The sequence below is a fragment of the Oncorhynchus gorbuscha genome, linkage group LG22, assembly GCF_021184085.1.
Source record: "Oncorhynchus gorbuscha isolate QuinsamMale2020 ecotype Even-year linkage group LG22, OgorEven_v1.0, whole genome shotgun sequence".
Taxonomy (NCBI): domain Eukaryota; kingdom Metazoa; phylum Chordata; class Actinopteri; order Salmoniformes; family Salmonidae; genus Oncorhynchus; species Oncorhynchus gorbuscha.
The window spans coordinates 39,771,467-39,794,998 of NC_060194.1; the positions used below are offsets into that span (position 1 = coordinate 39,771,467).

The window sequence follows — 23,532 nt, forward strand, 5'->3', positions numbered from 1 at the left end:
AAGTATAACATTTGAAAGTGTAAATTACTAACTTTAGAAGCTTTTTTAAAACTCAAATGCGCAAGTTCTCCTGCAACAGGGTGATCAAATTAAGATCCTACTGTACAATTTGCTCTGGGAAGCATCAGCAATGACAAAACACATGTTTGCTTCTGTCTGTCAGTGTTGCAAATACAATGCTGTGTAATCTATTGTGGATGTCTGATTCAATGACAAACTGTCAGTGCCATTATCACATCATCTACCCATCCCTTTCCCCATAACCATCTCTTCCCCCTGTCCATCATCTACCAATTTCTTTCCCAATAACCATCTCCCCCCTGTCCATCATCTACCCATCTCTTTCCCCATAACCATCTCTTCCCCCTGTCCATCATCGACCCATCTCTTTCCCCATAACCATCTTCCCCCTGTCCATCATCTACCCATCTCTTTCCCCATAACCATCTTCCCCCTGTCCATCATCTACCCATCTCTTTCCCCATAACCATCTTCCCCCTGTCCATCATCTACCCATCTCTTTCCCCATAACCATCTTCCCCCTGTCCATCATCTACCCATCTCTTTCCCCATAACCATCTTCCCCTGTCCATCATCTACCCATCTCTTTCCCCATAACCATCATCTACCCATCTCTTTCCCCATAACCATCTCTTCCCCTGTCCATCATCTACCCATCTCTTTCTCCATAACCATCTTCCCCTGTCCATCATCTACCCATCTCTTTCCCCATAACCATCTCCCCCTGTCCATCATCTACACATCTCTTTCCCCATAACCATCATCTACCAATCTCTTTCCCCATAACCATCTTCCCCTGTACATCATCTACACATCTCTTTCCCCATAACCATCATCTACCCATCTCTTTCCCCATAACCATCTTCCCATCTGTCCATCATCTACCCATCTCTTTCCCCATAACCATCTTCCCCCTGTCCATCATCTACCCATCTCTCCCCCTGTCCATCATCTACCCATCTCTTTCCCCATAACCATCTTCCCCATAACCATGTCCATCATCTACCCATCTCTTTCCCCATAACCATCTTCCCCTGTCTATCATCTACCCATACGTAGAATGTATGCACACATGACTGTAAGTCGCCTGGATAAAAGCGTCTGCCCATCTCTTTCCCCAAATGGCATATATTATTATTATTATTACCCATCTCTTTCCCCATAACCATCTCCCCTGTCCATCATCTACCCATCTCTTTCCCCATAACCATCTACCCATCTCTTTCCCCATAACCATCTTCCCCTGTCCATCATCTACCCATCTCTTTCCCCATAACTATCATCTACCCATCTCTTTCCCCATAACCATCATCTACCCATCTCTTTCCCCATAACCATCTCCCCCTGTCCATCATCTACCCATCTCTTTCCCCATAACCATCTACCCATCTCTTTCCCCATAACCATCTCCCCCTGTCCATCATCTACCCATCTCTTTCCCCATAACCATCTCCCCCTGTCCATCATCTACCCATCTCTTTCCCCATAACCATCTCCCCCTGTCTATCATCTACCCATCTCTTTCACCATAACCATCTACCCATCTCTTTCCCCATAACCATCCTCCCCCTGTCCATCATCTACAAATCTCTTTCCCCAAAACCATCTTCTCCCTGTCCATCATCTACCCATCTCTTTCCCCATAACCATCTTCCCCCTGTCCATCATCTACCCATCTCTTTCCCCATAACCATCTTCCCCTGTCCATCATCTACCCATCCCTTTCCCCATAACCATCTTCCCCTGTCCATCATCTACCCATCTCTTTCCCCATAACCATCTCCCCCTGTCCATCATCTACCCATCTCTTTCCCCATAACCATCTTCTCCCTGTCCATCATCTACCCATCTCTTTCCCCATAACCATCTACCCATCTCTTTCCCCATAACCATCTACCCATCTCTTTCCCCATAACCATCTTCCCCTGTCCATCATCTACCCATCTCTTTCCCCATAACCATCTCCCCTGTCCATCATCTACCCATCTCTTTCCCCATAACCATCTTCCCCTGTCCATCATCTACCCATCTCTTTCCCCATAACTATCATCTACCCATCTCTTTCCCCATAACCATCTCCCCCCTGTCCATCATCTACCCATCTCTTTCTCCATAACCATCTTCCCCTGTCCATCATCTACCCATCTCTTTCCCCATAACCATCTCCCCCTGTCCATCATCTACACATCTCTTTCCCCATAACCATCATCTACCCATCTCTTTCCCCATAACCATCTTCCCCTGTCCATCATCTACACATCTCTTTCCCCATAACCATCATCTACCCATCTCTTTCCCCATAACCATCTTCCCCCTGTCCATCATCTACCCATCTCTTTCCCCATAACCATCTTCCCCCTGTCCATCATCTACCCATCTCTCCCCCTGTCCATCATCTACCCATCTCTTTCCCCATAACCATCTTCCCCCTGTCCATCATCTACCCATCTCTTTCCCCATAACCATCTTCCCCTGTCTATCATCTACCCATACGTAGAATGTATGCACACATGACTGTAAGTCGCTTTGGATAAAAGCGTCTGCTAAATGGCATATATTATTATTATTATTACCCATCTCTTTCCCCATAACCATCTCCCCCTGTCCATCATCTACCCATCTCTTTCCCCATAACCATCTTCCCCCTGTCCATCATCTACCCATCTCTTTCCCCATAACCATCTTCCCCCTGTCCATCATCTACCCATCTCTTTCCCCATAACCATCTACCCATCTCTTTCCCCATAACCATCTTCCCCCTGTCCATCATCTACCCATCTCTTTCCCCATAACTATCATCTATCCATCTCTTTCCCCATAACCATCTCCCCCTGTCCATCATCTACCCATCTCTTTCCCCATAACCATCTCCCCCTGTCCATCATCTACCCATCTCTTTCCCCATAACCATCTTCCCCCTGTCCATCATCGACCTATCTCTTTCCCCATAACCATCTTCCCCCTTTCCATCATCTACCCATCTCTTTCACCATAACCATCTACCCATCTCTTTCCCCATAACCATCTCCCCCTGTCTATCATCTACCCATCTCTTTCACCATAACCATCTACCCATCTCTTTCCCCATAATCCATCCTCCCCCTGTCCATCATCTACAAATCTCTTTCCCCAAAACCATCTTCCCCCTGTCCATCATCTACCCATCTCTTTCCCCATAACCATCATCTACCCATCTCTTTCCCCATAACCATCTTCCCCTGTCCATCATCTACCCATCCCTTTCCCCATAACCATCTTCCCCCTGTCCATCATCTACCCATCTCTCCCCTGTCCATCATCTACCCATCTCTTTCCCCATAACCATCTTCCCCCTGTCCATCATCTACCCATCTCTTTCCCCATAACCATCTCCCCCTGTCCATCATCTACCCATCTCTTTCCCCATAACCATCTTCTCCCTGTCCATCATCTACCCATCTCTTTCCCCATAACCATCTACCCATCTCTTTCCCCATAACCATCTACAAATCTCTTTCCCCAAAACCATCTTCCCCTGTCCATCATCTACCCATCTCTTTCCCCATAACCATCCTCCCCCTGTCCATCATCTACAAATCTCTTTCCCCAAAACCATCTTCCCCCTGTCCATCATCTACCCATCTCTTTCCCCATAACCATCTCCCCCTGTCCATCATCTACCCATCTCTTTCCCCATAACCATCTTCCCCTGTCCATCATCTACCCATCTCTTTCCCCATAACCATCTTCCCCCTGTCTATCATCTACCCATCTCTTTCCCCTGTCCATCATCTACCCATCTCTTTCCCCATAACCATCTTCCCCCTGTCCATCATCTACCCATCTCTTTCCCCATAACCATCTCCCCCTGTCCATCATCTACCCATTTCTTCCCCCATAACCATTGTCATGTCTTTACTATCAATAAATGAAGAATGTTAGTTTTTATCAAAGATTCTCTGTAGTATTATGCAATTAAACGCGATTAAACTGATTAATCATGTAACTGTAATTAACTTGGAAGTCAGGGCACCAAGGTAAATATTCAGATTATAAAGTTAGAATTTTCCTAATATAACTCTTCAGATATTTCATATCTAGTGTGAACCATATTTTATATCTGAACAATTAGTCTTCGAATTAATTAATTATTTACTTTACTTTAGTCTCATTCAAACGTCGTAAATTGTTGGTTATCTGCATGAACCCAGTCTTCACTATGAGTCATCCATACATCAATTGTCTTAAATAATTGATTTACTAACTAAGTAATTCACAGAAATGCATAAACAAACTGTTTATAGTTACAAGGAAATGATAACGGAGTTTCCCTAGTGGGCTAAACCGGCATGGCAGCTTGGTGTACAAAAGGGAGGTGGGGTCGACTGAGATGACAACACACAGTTGATAATTATAACAATTGAAATGGTAATCCTTTGTACATGAACGCTCACTCATTCGGGAATAATTGCTCACAATATATATATTTACGCTCAGTGTGTCATCGGGATCTCTGTTGGAAAGTTAGTTTCTATTGGAGAGTTTGTCCTCTCTCTTTGACGTGGTTAGAATGGGTGGTTCAGAGTGACATTCATTCATGTAGTTATAGAATGAATGTTTCGGCAGTTGTCATTCTTCGCGTTCAATGATACCGAATTCCTAGCTCTGGACTAGTAATTAATATCAAAGACTTGTTCTTATTCTGTCGGTATCGATAGTCTAAGAACACGTGGGATGGTTAAAAGATTCAGCCATCTACTCAAACCTTGGCCCTCTCATTATCGAGGTAAGCTGGGCTGCAACCTTTGTCCTCTCGTGATTGAGAGAAACATGGTCTGTTGAGAACTTCTCAAAGTTGGGGTTTAATTCGGGAGTTGCAGAAAGGGCCTGTCCCAGGATGCCCGACCCTAACTGGGCTCATAGGCGGGCCTCTGATTTTTTTTTATTTTTTATTTATTTCACCTTTATTTAACCAGGTAGACTAGTTGAGAACAAGTTCTCATTTGCAACTGCGACCTGGCCAAGATAAAAGCATAGCAGTGTGAACAGACAACACAGAGTTACACATGGAATAAACAATTAACAAGTCAATAACACAGTAGAAAAAAAGAAAGAAAAAAAAAAGAAAAAAAAATGGGCAGTCTATATACAATGTGTGCAAAAGGCATGAGGAGGTAGGCGAATAATACAGTTTTGCAGATTAACACTGGAGTGATAAATGATCAGGTCATGTACAGGTAGAGAGATTGGTGTGCAAAAGAGCAGAAAAATAAATAAATAAAAACAGTATAAAAAACAGTATGGGAATGAGGTAGGTGAAAATGGGTGGGCTATTTTCCTATAGACTATGTACAGCTGCAGCGATCGGTTAGCTGCTCGGATAGCTGATGTTTGAAGTTGGTGAGGGAGATAAAAGTCTCCAACTTCAGCGATTTTTGCAATTCGTTCCAGTCACAGGCAGCAGAGTACTGGAACGAAAGGCGGCCAAATGATGTGTTGGCTTTAGGGATGATCAGTGAGATACACCTGCTGGAGCGCGTGCTACGGATGGGTGTTGCTATCGTGACCAGTGAACTGAGATAAGGCGGAGCTTTACCTAGCATGGACTTGTAGATGACCTGGAGCCAGTGGGTCTGGCGACGAATATGTAGTGAGGGCCAGCCGACTAGAGCATACAAGTCGCAGTGGTGGGTGGTATAAGGTGCTTTAGTGACAAAACGGATGGCACTGTGATAGACTGCATCCAGTTTGCTGAGTAGAGTGTTGGAAGCCATTTTGTAGATGACATCGCCGAAGTCGAGGATCGGTAGGATAGTCAGTTTAACTAGGGTAAGCTTGGCAGCGTGAGTGAAGGAGGCTTTGTTGCGGAATAGAAAGCCGACTCTTGATTTGATTTTTGATTGGAGATGTTTGATGTGGGTCTGGAAGGAGAGTTTGCAGTCTAGCCAGACACCTAGGTACTTATAGATGTCCACATATTCAAGGTCGGAACCATCCAGGGTGGTGATGCTAGTCGGGCATGCGGGTGCAGGCAGCGATCGGTTGAAAAGCATGCATTTGGTTTTACTCGCATTTAAGAGCATTTGGAGGCCACGGAAGGAGTGCTGTATGGCATTGAAGCTCGTTTGGAGGTTAGATAGCACAGTGTCCAATGACGGGCCGAAAGTATATAGAATGGAATTATATATAGAATTTAGTTAAACTCAAAAGGGAATTTGTGTGGCGAGGGGGCCAGTCAGCCTGGTTCACTCAGAGAGAGAGCGAGAGAGAGAGAGAGAGAGAGAGAGAGAGAGAGTAACGTGGGGGCCAGTCAGCCTGGTTCACTCAGAGAGAGAGAGAGTAGTGTAGCGTGGGGGCCAGTCAGCCTGGTTCACTCAGAGAGAGAGAGTAGTGTAACGTGGGGGCCAGTCAGCCTGGTTCACTCAGAGAGAGAGTGTAGTGTAACGTGGGGGCCAGTCAGCCTGGTTCACTCAGAGAGAGAGAGTAGTGTAGCGTGGGGGCCAGTCAGCCTGGTTCACTCAGAGAGAGAGAGAGAGAGTAGTGTAACGTGGGGACCAGTCAGCCTGGTTCACTCTCTCCATCTCTCTCTCTCTGTCTCTCCCTTTAATCTGGTCCATAGTGGAGAGGGCTGTCACCACAGAACCACTATAATACTTCAAAGATATAGCTGGCTGGGTTTCAAATTATATGCACTACTTTTGACCTGAGTATGTGTGCAAATCTCAGATAACAACCTAATTCATTGTACATATGCCGTATCCTAATTCGATCACCCTGTTGTTGCTGCAATTTTCCAGACAAAATCCAGAAAGAACTCGGACAGAACTCGGAAAAACCCTGAGACAGAACCCAGACAGAACTCAGACTGAGCACAGACAGAACTCAGACTGAGCACAGACAGAACTCGGACAGAATTCAGACAGAACTCAGGCAGAATTCAGACAGAACTCAGACAGTACAGTGTCCATATGACGACAGCTTCAGTACAGATATGTCAATGAGGAGGAAGAGACTAACTCAGATCAACAGTACTCACCTCTGAAACCATAACCATTTTTGTAAAACAATGGTAGAGATTAGTCAACACTTTTTCATTGGTATGATGCTCTGAATGGGAGAATCTCAAATGTATTTCCTTGATGATTTATAGCATAATTTCTCCTCGCCTCCTCTCAAAACCCATTGGTTGAGAAGGTCAGAGGCAAGTGAAGGAGGCAAGTGTAAAGATGCTAGGAGTCAAGGGAATACTATTGAGATTTTCCAATCGTCTGAGGAGGCAGATACTTACTTTCCACCCCAGTAGAGCTTGGTGGTGATCACCAGACTGGATCTCCTACAGGAAGACAGGCAGACATATTGATGTATAGACAGACAGATGGAGAGACGGACAGAGAAATGAGAGAGAGAAAGACAAAGATTCGAAAGACATATGGACATCCTTATCCCACTTAGGCATATAATATCACTTAGGGTATATAATATCACTTAGGCATATAATATCACTTAGGGTATATAATATCACTTAGGCATATAATATCACTTAGGGTATATAATATCACTTAGGGTATATAATGTCACTTAGGGTATATAATATCACTTAGGGTATATAATATCACTTAGGGTATATAATATCACTTAGGCATATAATATCACTTAGGGTATATAATATCACTTAGGGTATATAATATCACTTAGGGTATATAATATCACTTAGGGTATATAATATCACTTAGGGTATATAATATGATTTAGGTATATAATATCAATAGCCTTCTGGTAGTCTGTCTTTACACTGTAGAAGAAACAGTATGGATCCTTTAGCTTTTTACACGTGCTGTTCAAGTATGAAAAAACATATTCTGGGATACTTTCTCAGAACTTTGATAGGATCCAGTGCATCAACTCAACTGAAAGTCAAATCCTCATCACTTGACTGTTTAATGTTAAGTATTTAACACCCGGAGTTGCAGTGGGAGACACTGAACCGGCGTGAACTGAAGAACTGGAGAGTGAAGCGTTTATGAAGTGTACAGTGGAGAAATGTAGCAGCATAAATGTATGAGATCAATAGTGCTGAGGCCGCCGCCGAGCCTACAAGCCTACCAGCCTTCACATAGCCGAGAACACTCAACCAACTCTCCTCTGATTGCCATGGTTACTGCTGCAGACCTAGTTAGCTGATTGGTGGAGGAGTTATATTGGTGATGGATCTGATATAAAGCTGTGTGCTTTGATTTACAGTAGATTAGCATTTGTTAGCTGTCTCCCAGGCAAAACCCCCGCACGCATGTAAGCGCGCAACACATACAGGGTGTACACACACCCACACACAAATCAAATCACATTTTATTGGTCACATTCACATGGTTAGCAGATGTTGATGCGAGTGTAGCGAAATGCTTGTGCTTCCAGTTCCAACAGTGCAGTAATATCTAACAATTCCCCAACAACTACCTAATACACACAAATCTAAAGGGGTGAATGAGAATATGTACATATAAATATATGGATGAATGATGGCCGAGCGACATAGGCAAGATGCAATAGATGATATAGAATACAGTATATACATATGACATGAGTAATGTAAGATATGTAAACATTATTAAAGTGGCATTGTTGAAAGTGACTAGTGAACCACACACACGTTATGTTCTTCTATACTTGTGGGGACCTAAAATTAATTTCTATTCAAAATCCCACTTCACCTAACCCCTAACCTAATCCTAACCATAACCTTAACCCATAACCAAAACCTAAACCTGAACTTACACCTAATTCTTAAACCTAAACCTAACCACTAAACCCTTATGCATACTCTAATTCTAACCCTAATCATAACCCTAAAACTAAACCTAACCACTGACCCCTTATGCTTACCCTAATTCTAACCCTAATCTTAACCCCTAACCCTAAACCTAAGCCCAAGACTTAAAAAAGCCTTTGTCCTCATGGGGTTGTGGGAAATGTCCCCACGTGGGAGAATTTCAGAGGTGGGATCAAGTCACTATAAATCAAGTCACAAGGTACGAGTCTCAAGTCGAGTTCCAAAGTAGAACAGGTCAAGACTCGAGTCAATTCCAAGTCGAGTCACAAGTTTTCAAGTCAAGTCTCAAGTGTAGTAAAAAAATGATCTATACATGGAACGATTTGTACAACCACAAATCTTTGTCTATTTATTAAGGCTACCAGACAGTCATTTTCATTATTTTGTCTACAACACATTTTGATCAGCCAATGTAATTGTAAAAGAGGGACCTTGTAGCAGTCATAAGGGCATGAAATCAGCAGGAGGCCAGACAGGTTGACGTGCTCAGTGTAGATGTATATACATGTCTTGGTGATCCAATGGTGAAAGTGCCATATCATACAAAATATACAAGTAGATTTACCAAATATACACAGACAACAGCCTCAGTATCAGGCTTGACCTGTCCTACCTGAACGGACACAGGTAGAGGGCAAGACTGTACAGCCTCCCCTTGAGAAACCTAATGGACTCTGTCTGACAGGAGCTCCAACAGGTAGGCCTGCATAATATAAGCACTTGGAACACAGAACCATACAATTACCCAATTAGCAAATACAACCAATAAACTGGTTCTACAATATAAATGGCAATTTCCACATCCATTGTTACATTCGTCTTAAAACAGACTTAATGATTATTAATGATATTTCATCACCCTGCATTCATGGAACAATCATTTTCTCGGTATTCAATGTTCTGACTCCAAACCACACAGCGCAGGCCGCGTAGCGTAGGCGCCTGCGCAGGCCACGCAGCCGCAGGCCACGCAGCGCAGGCCACGTAGAGTATTTCTATGCGCACAGAGGCGCGAAACACGGAACTCCACATAACCAGGAAAATAGGAACGAAAGGAATCATACATTGAATTAAATAAGCAGAACGTTTACCTCATGGGTCTTGTCAAAGTTCATGTGCACTATAAACATTGCGCTCACTCAGAGCAGGGTAAGGAATAGTTGGGTAAGTTCAAATGTATCATAGGGCTATCAAACATGAAACCGAAACTGTCCACGTGTTGCAATAAACGGTACGGGGATGGAACGATGAAACGCTAGCAATTATTGTAGTATTAGATGGAATATAGATTTACTACAAAATCCTATGTATTTAAATGTGTGAAAGCAACAGCAAAAATAGAAAAAAAAATACTCTCCACTGGCGGGAGTTTGGAGAGCACAATAGAAGACCCTCGCCTATAGTGCGTCTTTGTCTTTGCCAAATTCCAAATGCAAGCTTCATAACTAAATGTTCAATTTCAAGCAATTGTTACACACCAAAAGACCAGTAAGCCTATGCTAGTAATTGTTGCCCCAATGCTGGTGAGCTTGCAAAGTAAACAGTTAATATTGTTCATCATCAAACATGTTTGGAGCTGCATATTTATTTATTATGTCAATTCTCTCGTTTGTGCTGCACCCGATCCTATAGCTGTACACTACAGCAAATCAGCAATCTGTTCATTAGCTCGCCGACCTACGTAGATTGACAGTCAGTTTGAGTGCCGCTATGCATTTCACTAGCCAATCTGTTGCAGATTTATTTTTATTTTTTGCAACGGCGATGCTGCGGATACTGTGTCTGCTGAGTGTAGAGTAATCCACGGAGACTGTGTCTGCTGAGTGTAGAGTAATCCACGGAGACTGTGCCACAAAACGAGTGACAAAACATGACATAACCTGGCCAGATAATTTCAAGTCATCAGTCTCAAGTCAAAGTTGAGTCCCGATTCTTGAGACTCCAAGTCAAGTCTCAAGTCATTTTTATTTTCTATCAAGTCGAGACTGAAGTCATTAAATTTGTGATTCGAGTCAGAATCGAGTCCAAGCCATGTGACTCCAGTCCACAACTCTTTTGAATTTTCCTTGATTTACTATCCTTGTGGGGACCAACCTCCCCACACACACACACACACACACACACACACACACACACACACACACACACACACACACACACACACACACACACACACACACACACACACACACACACACACACACACACACACACACACACACACAGTTTAAAGATGATACATTACCTCCAGCACTTTTTCTTGATGATGTTCCCCAGGATTATCTCAGCTCTGTAATAAAACCGGGAGATTAACTGTGTGTGTGTGTGTGTGTGTGTGTGTGTGTGTGTGTGTGTGTGTGTGTGTGTGTGTGTGTGTGTGTGTGTGTGTGTGTGTGTGTGTGTGTGTGTGTGTGTGTGTGTGTGTGTGTGTGTGTGTGTGTGTGCGTGTGCGTGCGTGTGTGTGTGCCATAGATCTGCAGCATATAGCTCTGAGTAATTGTTGAGTCACCCAGAGGTCTATACTGTTGTAGGTGGTTGCTCCACACTGGTAGGTGATGAGCTGAGATTCCCTCACAGTTCTTACATGCTAAAGGTTCTGTTGCTAAATCCAATCCACTATTGTGGAAATCAGTTGAGGATGAATGTCCATGTAGGTAAAAACCAAAAGCCACAGTTTACTGTGTTAAAAGTCATTCAGGGAGACAGCACGTGTTTCTACTGTATAAAATAAACTGCTCTACATATATACTGTATATATATATATCCTGTACTACGTGCTGTCATGTGTGCATGGAAGCGCAAATGTACTGCCGTGGGTTGCCAGCTTGTTTTTGCCTCTCGTTGTCTTGGCAAGGCAACCACGCTGAATGCACAATCAGCATGTACCCACACTGTGAACTTACGTGCTTTAGAACTAATCCCATTCCAAATGGTTGATTCAAGATACTGTACAGTTGTAGGATTTTAATTTAATTCAAGATCATGTACAGATGTAGGATCTTAATTTAATTCAAGTTACTGTACAGATGTAGGATCTTGATTTAATTCAAGATACTGTACAGATGTAGGAAATAATCTGATTCAAGATACTGTACAGATGTAGGATCTTAATTTAATTCAAGATACTGTACAGATGTAGGATCTTAATTTAATTCAAGATACTGTACAGATGTAGGAAATAATCTGATTCAAGATACTGTACAGATGTAGGAGATGTATTTGATTCAGGCTACTGTACAGATGTAGGATCTTAATTTGAACCTAACTACTGTATGTGGTCTTGGCTGACATTTTGTGGGTGTTAGTGGTGGACTGGAACAAAAACCTGCACATTGTGTGTGTGTGTCAGCCCTCCAGGACCAGATTTAGCAAGCCATCTCTGCTCTGTGGGTTCAGGTAGGTAGGTAATAGGTATTCAGATCACACTCACTTCCCCCCGGCATAAACTTCGGCTGTGTCGAAGAGATTGACCCCATTCTCATATGCTATGGTCATCAGCTGCTCAGCCACCTGAGAAACACATAACAGGATTCATCACCTCAGTGGAGAACAGGGAGCTGGCAGCTGGGCAGTGTTCATTTAGTAGGAATAAAGAAGAGGAAAACATTTTGAAGCAAAAAATTATATTGAACAGTCCTCTATTGAACAGTCCTCTATTGAACAGTCCTCTATTGAGCAGTCCTCTGTTGAGCAGTCCTCTGTTGAGCAGTCCTCTGTTGAGCAGTCCTCTATTGAACAGTCCTCTATTGAACAGTCCTCTATTGAACAGTCCTCTGTTGAGCAGTCCTCTGTTGAACAGTCCTCTATTGAACAGTCCTCTATTGAGCAGTCCTCTGTTGAGCAGTCCTCTATTGAACAGTCCTCTATTGAACAGTCCTCTATTGAGCAGTCCTCTGTTGAGCAGTCCTCTATTGAACAGTCCTCTATTGAACAGTCCTCTATTGAGCAGTCCTCTATTGAACAGTCCTCTATTGAACAGTCCTCTATTGAACAGTCCTCTATTGAACAGTCCTCTGTTGAGCAGTCCTCTGTTGAGCAGTCCTCTATTGAACAGTCCTCTATTGAACAGTCCTCTATTGAACAGTCCTCTATTGAGCAGTCCTCTATTGAACAGTCCTCTATTGAACAGTCCTCTATTGAACAGTCCTCTATTGAACAGTCCTCTATTGAGCAGTCCTCTATTGAGCAGTCCTCTTTGAGCAGTCCTCTATTGAGCAGTCCTCTATTGAGCAGTCCTCTGTTGAACAGTCCTCTATTGAGCAGACCTCTATTGAGCAGTCCTCTATTGAGCAGTCCTCTATTGAGCAGTCCTCTATTGAGCAGTCCTCTATTGAACAGTCCTCTGTTGAGCAGTCCTCTGTTGAGCAGTCCTCTGTTGAGCAGTCCTCTGTTGAACAGTCCTCTATTGAACAGTCCTCTGTTGAGCAGTCCTCTGTTGAACAGTCCTCTATTGAACAGTCCTCTGTTGAGCAGTCCTCTGTAGCTCAGTTGGTAGAGCAAGGGCTTGTAACGCCTGGATAGTGGGTTTGATTCCAGGACCAGACGTGTGCACGCATGATTGTAAGTCGCTTCGGATAAAAGCATTTGCTTAGTAGCATATATTTTGAGACAAACACTCTGGAATGAGATATTAAAATCCAGAAAGTACCACCTCTTGTTTTCAAAATGGTATCTCCTGTTGAGTTCCCGCTGAACATACCCAGTGGTAGTAGACCGAGGCCAATTCCAAACATAGGAGTAACTCAGGCTATTGAAGCTCCAGTACTTGTCTCCTGTCGTCATGGTACAGCTCCAACAGACCAATGTTTCTGTGTCACCAATCTTAAGAGTCTCATTTTGTACTAATTCAATGTATTTGTTCCTGAATGTTTGTTGTCTAGTCTATGGGATCCCCCTGTTAGTATACTGTAAAATAAATATAATGTATATAATAATAATTTGACTATATATATATAAAATAATGATAAAATACACAAACAGCCAGACAATAACAACACCATAATACTTGTTACTTGTTATGCCCTAACACTGTGTCAACCATCATTCCAGTTGTTGTACCAGCAGGTCACTTTAACAAGTCTACCCGTTTCAGCATCTCCAGTAGAGAGGTGTCAGAGTTCAATGCCCTCACTGCATCATTGTGTGTGTGTGTGTGCCTGCGCATGGCATGCACATGCATTTGTGTGTGTGTGTTCAACTGTGTGTGTCCTCTCTTCATGCTGCTGTCTATGTGTGAGGTTGTGGGTTCCATGTCTATGAATGAGGTTGTGCGTTCCCTGTCTATGAATGAGGTTGTGGGTTCCCTGTCTATGAATGAGGTTGTGGGTTCCCTGTCTATGAATGAGGTTGTGGGTTCCCTGTTTATGAATGAGGTTGTGGGTTCCCTGTCTATGAATGAGGTTGTGGGTTCCCTGTTTATGAATGAGGTTGTGGGTTCCATGTCTATGTGTGAGGTTGTGGGTTCCCTGTTTATGAATGAGGTTGTGGGTTCCATGTCTATGTGTGAGATTGTGGGTTCCATGTCTATGAATGAGGTTGTGGGTTCCCTGTCTATGTGTGAGGTTGTGGGTTCCCTGTCTATGTGTGAGGTTGTGGGTTCCATGTCTATGTGTGAGGTTGTGGGTTCCCTGTCTATGTGTGAGGTTGTGGGTTCCCTGTTTATGAATGAGGTTGTGGGTTCCCTGTCTATGTGTGAGGTTGTGGGTTCCCTGTTTATGAATGAGGTTGTGGGTTCCCTGTCTATGAATGAGGTTGTGGGTTCCCTGTTTATGAATGAGGTTGTGGGTTCCATGTCTATGTGTGAGGTTGTGGGTTCCCTGTTTATGAATGAGGTTGTGGGTTCCCTGTCTATGTGTGAGGTTGTGGGTTCCCTGTCTATGTGTGAGGTTGTGGGTTCCCTGTCTATGTGTGAGGTTGTGGGTTCCATGTCTATGTGTGAGGTTGTGGGTTCCCTGTCTATGTGTGAGGTTGTGGGTTCCCTGTTTATGAATGAGGTTGTGGGTTCCATGTCTATGAATGAGGTTGTGGGTTCCCTGTCTATGTGTGAGGTTGTGGGTTCCCTGTCTATGTGTGAGGTTGTGGGTTCCCTGTCTATGTGTGAGGTTGTGGGTTCCCTGTCTAGGTGTGAGGTTCTGGGTTCCCTATCTATGTGTGAGCCAGAAAACCTAGAGGGTTTTGGCCCCTGTCTCTGAGAGGCAGCAGGGAGAGGGAGTGACAAGACAGGAGCTAACAGGGAAGGAGACCTGAGCTGGTAGGACCACTTAGCCTGGATCAACCACACCAACCAGGGGTCCAGATAGCTCCATTGGTTGGAGCGTGGTGCTGGCACCTCTGAGGTTGTGGGTTCAGTTCCCTTATCAATCATAGTTATTAGTTATAGTTTGAATCTTAACTTACCTCATCTGAAATCTGACCTCCAAACGTTACCCAAGTACCTGGGAGAATAAGGGACATAAGTCAGTGAACACTCTAAATGTCCGTCTAAACACCTATATATCAATAGTGAAAGAACAGTTAACACCTATTAAATGGTTGCTAACTTTTTAAAATAAAACATTCCATGAGTTACGCTCGCAAATCCTACATCTAACAAAACATGTGAAAGGTCAGAGGTGAGAGGGCACAGTAGGAGGTGTGGCTGACCACCAGGTTCAGTACTCATCATGTTGTACTGTTTAGTTTTGGGGTTTTATGCTGAGGCTAATGGCCCAGTCACAACGCTCTGTCTCATGATTTAGATGGCTGTCAGACTCCACTTACCCATGATTCACCACTGCTAGACCAGCCTTGGATGGAGCTCTCTCTGTCTTTCGTGTGTGTGTGCGTGTGTGCGTGTGTGTGCGTGTGTGTGCGTGTGTGTGTGTGTGTGTGTGTGTGTGTGTGTGTGTGTGTGTGTGTGTGTGTGTGTGTGTGTGTGTGTGTGTGTGTGTGTGTGTGTGTGTGTGTGTGTGTGTGTGTGTGTGTGTGTGTGTGTGTGTGTGTGTGTGTGTGTGTGTGTGTGCGTGCGCGCATATGTGTGTGTGTGCGCATCTCTGTGTGTATGTGCGCTTCTGTCTGTCTTTCCATTCATGTGTGTGTGTGTTATGATGCCAACTTTGCTCCTGGTCTTTGCAGTGTAAAGCTACATTTCCTCTGTCCTTGTCACAATCTCCTAGCATCACCCTGAAATAATGATGGAAACAAACAGAGATGTCTCTCTCCCGTGTCTCTCCCAGCACCCCTTCAGTTATTAATATAGTGTATTCACTGTTTGTTGACTTCTCCCTTTACCCTCAATTACACCCCCGGTGTTACAACAGGGTCAATTACACCCCCAGTGTTACAACAGGGTCAATTACACCCCCAGTGTTACAACTGGGTCAATTACACCCCCGGTGTTACAACTGGGTCAATTACACCCCCAGTGTTACAACAGGGTCAATTACACCCACAGTGTTACAACTGGGTCAATTACACCCCCGGTGTTACAACTGGGTCAATTACACCCCCGGTGTTACAACTGGGTCAATTACACCCCCAGTGTTACAACAGGGTCAATTACACCCACAGTGTTACAACTGGGTCAATTACACCCCCGGTGTTACAACTGGGTCAATTACACCCCCAGTGTTACAACAGGGTCAATTATACCCCGGTGTTACAACTGGGTCAATTACACCCCCGGTGTTACAACAGGGACAATTACACCCCCGGTGTTTCAACAGGGTCAATTACACCCCTGGTGTTACAACTGGGGCAATTACACCCCCAGTGTTACAACTTGGTCATTGGAGTTGACGCAGGGTGTGTGTGTGTGTGTGTGTGTGTGTGTGTGTGTGTGTGTGTGTGTGTGTGTGTGTGTGTGTGTGTGTGTGTGTGTGTGTGTGTGTGTGTGTGTGTGTGTGTGTGTGTGTGTGTGCGCGACAGAGATAAACACAAAGAGAGTGATTATAATGATCTCCCCATGGTATAATTGTTAATATATTTATGAGGCAGATTAATTAAATCAATCCTATCAAAGAGAATTAGACCGGTTACCCCCCCCCCCCCGGTGTGTGTGTGTGTGTGTGAACTGGATATGTGTGATAATTGAGCAGCTTGTTTTCTGAAAGCAGGATTAACACACTGTAAATAGCGGCCCTGTCCCTCAAGACGGAGCCTATAGAAGAGGTATAAGATGCAGAACTTCATCTCTCTGTGTCTCTCTCACACACACACACACACACACACGCACGCACGCACGCACACACACACACACACGCGCACACACACACACACACTTGCAGCCATGTCACCCGTGATACAACTCAGTATTTGATGTCCATTCACGTATGAGGTAGGGGCAACAGTGAGCACTGGACGGGGATGGCGGATGGGCGTAAGAATCTGCCTCTGGTACCAAAGGTTGCATGTTCAACTTAATCCTAACCTTAAACATTTGGAGTTAATGCCTGATGTTAACATTAAACACTTCGACATGTTAGGTTTAGAGCAGCTTTGGCGTTTGTCAAACATGGATGTCCCGCCTGCTCCGTCTCTTCCCTCCCGGCACTCGAGTGCGCCAGGCTCCCAGCATTGCAGACTCCTGCCATCATTTATGCACACCTGCCTTCCCCCCTCACGCGCATCAGCGATTATTGGACGCACCTGGACTCAATCATCTCTGTCATTACCTCCCCTATATCTGTCTGGTTCCCCGCTCTGTTCCCTGCTTCTGCATTGATTTTCATGTGTCTGTCACGCCTTGGTCTTAGTATTTTGTGTTTTCTTTAATTATTTGTTCAGGCCAGGGTGTGACATAGGTTTATTGTATTTTCGTATTGGGGTTTGTAGTATTTGGGATTGCGGCTGAGTAGGGGTGTTGTATAGGCTTGGCTGCCTGAGGCGGTTCTCAATCAGAGTCAGGTGATTCTCGTTGTCTCTGATTGGGAACCGTATTTAGGTAGCCTGGGTTTCGCTGTGTATTTCGTGGGTGATTGTTCCTGTCTCTGTGTAGTTTCACCAGATAGGCTGTAATAGGTTTCACGTTCCGTTTGTTGTTTTGTATTTTGTATAGTTATTTCATGTGTCACTTTTCTATTAAAGTCATGAGTAACCACCACGCTGCATTTCGGTCCGACTCTCTTTCTACAAACGAAGAACGACGTTACAGTGTCCTTGTTTACCTGTGTGTTGATACTCTTCCTGTCCTGTTACTTGGATGTTCCTCATTAAATGTTTAATAAGTACCTGCCTCTCATCTTCGGCGCCGGTCCTTACAACGGATTAACGTCTAATTCTGACTTGAGACTGAGAGCTTCTTGCACACACACACACGCAAGCACACACACACACACACACACACACACACACACACACACACACACACACACACACACACACACACACACACACACACACACACACACACACACACACACACACACACACACACACACACACACACACACACACACACACACACACACACACACACACACCTGTTGGATATTATAGCACCTGGAGAGAGTTGAGCTGAACACAGATTACACATGGATACACATCAAACGTACTCACCGAGGCCCAAACAGGATACACATCAAACGTACTCACCGAGGCCCAGACAGGATACACATCAAACATACTCACCGAGGCCCAAACAGGATACACATCAAACGTACTCACCGAGGCCCAAACAGGATACACATCAAACGTACTCACCGAGGCCCAAACAGGATACACGCAAGCCTGATTTTCCCAGGTTCCTGTGGAGAACACATCCACACATTGTTATTGAGTGGAAGAACACACACACACACACACACACACACACACACACACACACACACACACACACACACACACACACACACACACACACACACACACACACACACACACTAACAATGCCATGGTATGAGACGGGATGTAAACACTCAAAACGTACTGGCAGCTGTGTGCTCCGCAAGGAGCCGAAATGTGGAAAACAAAGAAACAAAGAAAATCTATTATAATGATAGGAGCGGAGGGCCTTCTGCCTCTCAGTCTTTCTCGTAGTTGATCAGTGGACAGAATCATTGAAACACACCTCTGTCTCTAGTCCAATCATACATCAGAATCGAGAGATTACTGGGAGAAAAGAGTTGATGTAGTCCATCGATCACACGCTACACTCTCACAATGGTATTTCCCTGGTCCTGGAGCATTGTTTCTAAAGGTTTTTTAAAGCCCCTTGAGGACTATAAGGGCTGATTTGACTCGTAACTAAAAGGACAACGTTGTATTACTTTTTATACCTCTGTGGGGTTTGAAATCAGAGATGTTGTACGAAACGTTTTTCTCTCTTTCTAGTTCAGTAAGGCATTAATCTCTTCTTCAGTTCTCTCATTCGTTCTCACAATCGGACTGTTGTAGACACACACACACACGCAAGCACACACACACACGCACGCACGCACGCACGCACGCACGCACGCACGCACGCACGCACGCACGCACGCACGCACGCACGCACGCACGCACGCACACACACACACACACACACACACACACACACACACACACACACACACACACACACACACACACACACACACACACACAAATGGCTGACAATTATACCCTAGAACATTCAGAAACACAACGCAACACTTTCTGCAGCATCTGCCACAATCCGCACTGCTTAGCTAGTTTATTACTATATCACCACTGCAGAGCTAGTTTATTACTATATAGCCACTGCAGAGCTAGTTTATTACTATATATCCACTGCAGAGCTAGTTTATTACTATATATCCACTGCAGAGCTAGTTTATTACTATATATCCACTGCAGAGCTAGTTTATTACTATATCACCACTGCAGAGCTAGTTTATTACTATATCACCACTGCAGAGCTAGTTTATTACTATATCCCCACTGCAGAGCTAGTTTATTACTATATATCCACTGCAGAGCTAGTTTATTACTATATCACCACTGCAGATTTAGTTTATTACTATATCTCCACTGCAGAGCTAGTTTATTACTATATCACTACTGCAGAGCTAGTTTATTACTATATCTCCACTGCTGAGCTAGTTTATTACTATATCACTACTGCAGAGTTAGTTTATTACTATATCTCCACTGCAGAGCTAGTTTATTACTATATCACTACTGCAGAGCTAGTTTATTACTATATCTCCACTGCTGAGCTAGTTTATTACTATATCACTACTGCAGAGTTAGTTTATTACTATATCACTACTGCAGAGCTAGTTTATTACTATATCTCCACTGCAGAGCTAGTTTATTACTATATCACCACTGCAGAGCTAGTTTATTACTATATCACCACTGCAGAGCTAGTTTATTACTATATCACCACTGCAGAGCTAGTTTATTACTATATATCCACTGCAGAGCTAGTTTATTACTATATCACTACTGCAGAGCTAGTTTATTACTATATCCCCACTGCAGAGCTAGTTTATTACTATATCACTACTGCAGAGCTAGTTTATTACTATATATCCACTGCAGAGCTAGTTTATTACTATATATCCACTGCAGAGCTAGTTTATTACTATATCACTATGGCAGAACTAGTTTATTACTATATCACTACTGCAGAGCTAGTTTATTACTATATCACCACTGCAGAGCTAGTTTATTACTATATCCCCACTGCAGAGCTAGTTTATTACTATATCACTATGGCAGAGCTAGTTTATTACTATATCCCCACTGCAGAGCTAGTTTATTACTATATCACTACTGCAGAGCTAGTTTATTACTATATCACCACTGCAGAGCTAGTTTATTACTATATCACCACTGCAGAGCTAGTTTATTACTATATCACCACTGCAGAGCTAGTTTATTACTATATCACTACTGCAGAGCTAGTTTATTACTATATCACCACTGCAGAGCTAGTTTATTACTATATCACCACTGCAGAGCTAGTTTATTACTATATCACCACTGCAGAGCTAGTTTATTACTATATCTCCACTGCAGAGCTAGTTTATTACTATATCACCACTGCAGAGCTAGTTTATTACTATATCTCCACTGCAGAGCTAGTGTATTACTATATATCCACTGCAGAGCTAGTTTATTACTATATCACTATGGCAGAGCTAGTTTATTACTATATCACCACTGCAGAGCTAGTTTATTACTATATCACCACTGCAGAGCTAGTTTATTACTATATCACTACTGCAGAGCTAGTTTATTACTATATCTCCACTGCAGAGCTAGTTTATTACTATATATCCACTGCAGAGCTAGTTTATTACTATATCACTATGGCAGAGCTAGTTTATTACTATATCACCACTGCAGAGCTAGTTTATTACTATATCACTATGGCAGAGCTAGTTTATTACTATATCTCCACTGCAGAGCTAGTTTATTACTATATCACTATGGCAGAACTAGTTTATTACTATATCACTACTGCAGAGCTAGTTTATTACTATATCACCACTGCAGAGCTAGTTTATTACTATATCACCACTGCAGAGCTAGTTTATTACTATATCTCCACTGCAGAGCTAGTTTATTACTATATCACTACTGCAGAGCTAGTTTATTACTATATATCCACTGCAGAGCTAGTTTATTACTATATATCCACTGCAGAGCTAGTTTATTACTATATCACCACTGCAGAGCTAGTTTATTACTATATCACTACTGCAGAGCTAGTTTATTACTATATCACTACTGCAGAGCTAGTTTATTACTATATCACTACTGCAGAGCTAGTTTATTACTATATATCCACTGCAGAGCTAGTTTATTACTATATCACTATGGCAGAGCTAGTTTATTACTATATATCCACTGCAGAGCTAGTTTATTACTATATCACTATGGCAGAGCTAGTTTATTACTATATATCCACTGCAGAGCTAGTTTATTACTATATCACTACTGCAGAGCTAGTTTATTACTATATATCCACTGCAGAGCTAGTTTATTACTATATCACTATGGCAGAGCTAGTTTATTACTATATATCCACTGCAGAGCTAGTTTATTACTATATCACTATGGCAGAGCTAGTTTATTACTATATATCCACTGCAGAGCTAGTTTATTACTATATCACTACTGCAGAGCTAGTTTATTACTATATCACCACTGCAGAACTAGTTTATTACTATATCACTATGGCAGAGCTAGTTTATTACTATATCTCCACTGCAGAGCTAGTTTATTACTATATCACCACTGCAGAGCTAGTTTATTACTATATCACCACTGCAGAGCTAGTTTATTACTATATCACCACTGCAGAGCTAGTTTATTACTATATCACCACTGCAGAGCTAGTTTATTACTATATATCCACTGCAGAGCTAGTTTATTACTATATCTCCACTGCAGAGCTAGTTTATTACTATATCACTATGGCAGAGCTAGTTTATTACTATATATCCACTGCAGAGCTAGTTTATTACTATATCACTACTGCAGAGCTAGTTTATTACTATATCCCCACTGCAGAGCTAGTATATTACTATATCACTACTGCAGAGCTAGTTTATTACTATATCACTACTGCAGAACTAGTTTATTACTATATCACTACTGCAGAGCTAGTTTATTACTATATCACCACTGCAGAGCAAGTTTATAACTATATATCCACTGCAGAGCTAGTTTATTACTATATCACTACTGCAGAGCTAGTTTATTACTATATCCCCACTGCAGAGCTAGTTTATTACTATATCACTACTGCAGAGCTAGTTTATTACTATATCACTATGGCAGAGCTAGTTTATTACTATATCCCCACTGCAGAGCTAGTTTATTACTATATCACTATGGCAGAGCTAGTTTATTACTATATCACTACTGCAGAGCTAGTTTATTACTATATCACTACTGCAGAGCTAGTTTATTACTATATCACCACTGCAGAGCTAGTTTATTACTATATCACCACTGCAGAGCTAGTTTATTACTATATCACCACTGCAGAGCTAGTTTATTACTATATCACTACTGCAGAGCTAGTTTATTACTATATCACCACTGCAGAGCTAGTTTATTACTATATCACCACTGCAGAGCTAGTTTATTACTATATCACCACTGCAGAGCTAGTTTATTACTATATCTCCACTGCAGAGCTAGTTTATTACTATATCACCACTGCAGAGCTAGTTTATTACTATATCTCCACTGCAGAGCTAGTTTATTACTATATATCCACTGCAGAGCTAGTTTATTACTATATCACTATGGCAGAGCTAGTTTATTACTATATATCACCACTGCAGAGCTAGTTTATTACTATATCACTATGGCAGAGCTAGTTTATTACTATATCACTACTGCAGAGCTAGTTTATTACTATATCACTATGGCAGAACTAGTTTATTACTATATCACCACTGCAGAGCTAGTTTATTACTATATCACCACTGCAGAGCTAGTTTATTACTATATCACCACTGCAGAGCTAGTTTATTACTATATCTCCACTGCAGAGCTAGTTTATTACTATATATCCACTGCAGAGCTAGTTTATTACTATATATCCACTGCAGAGCTAGTTTATTACTATATATCCACTGCAGAGCTAGTTTATTACTATATCACCAATGCAGAGCTAGTTTATTACTATATCACCACTGCAGATCTAGTTTATTACTATATCCCCACTTCAGAGCTAGTTTATTACTATATATCCACTGCAGAGCTAGTTTATTACTATATCACCACTGCAGATTTAGTTTATT

At 42.7% G+C, this 23,532-nt stretch overlaps 1 protein-coding gene across 1 annotated transcript in view; it reads right to left on the reverse strand.

Moving 5' to 3' along the window:
• Window positions 1-23,532, reverse strand: part of kcnab1b (potassium voltage-gated channel subfamily A regulatory beta subunit 1b) — a 97,612-nt gene that overhangs the window by 39,365 nt on the left and 34,715 nt on the right. Inside the window, exons 2-6 of the mRNA XM_046322022.1 lie at window positions 18,506-18,549; window positions 15,224-15,261; window positions 12,258-12,337; window positions 11,073-11,117; window positions 7,289-7,333 (exon numbers count right to left, since the gene is read on the reverse strand). Of these exons, the coding sequence (XP_046177978.1) occupies window positions 7,289-7,333; window positions 11,073-11,117; window positions 12,258-12,337; window positions 15,224-15,261; window positions 18,506-18,549 (252 nt within the window). The remainder of the gene's footprint in view (window positions 1-7,288; window positions 7,334-11,072; window positions 11,118-12,257; window positions 12,338-15,223; window positions 15,262-18,505; window positions 18,550-23,532) is intronic.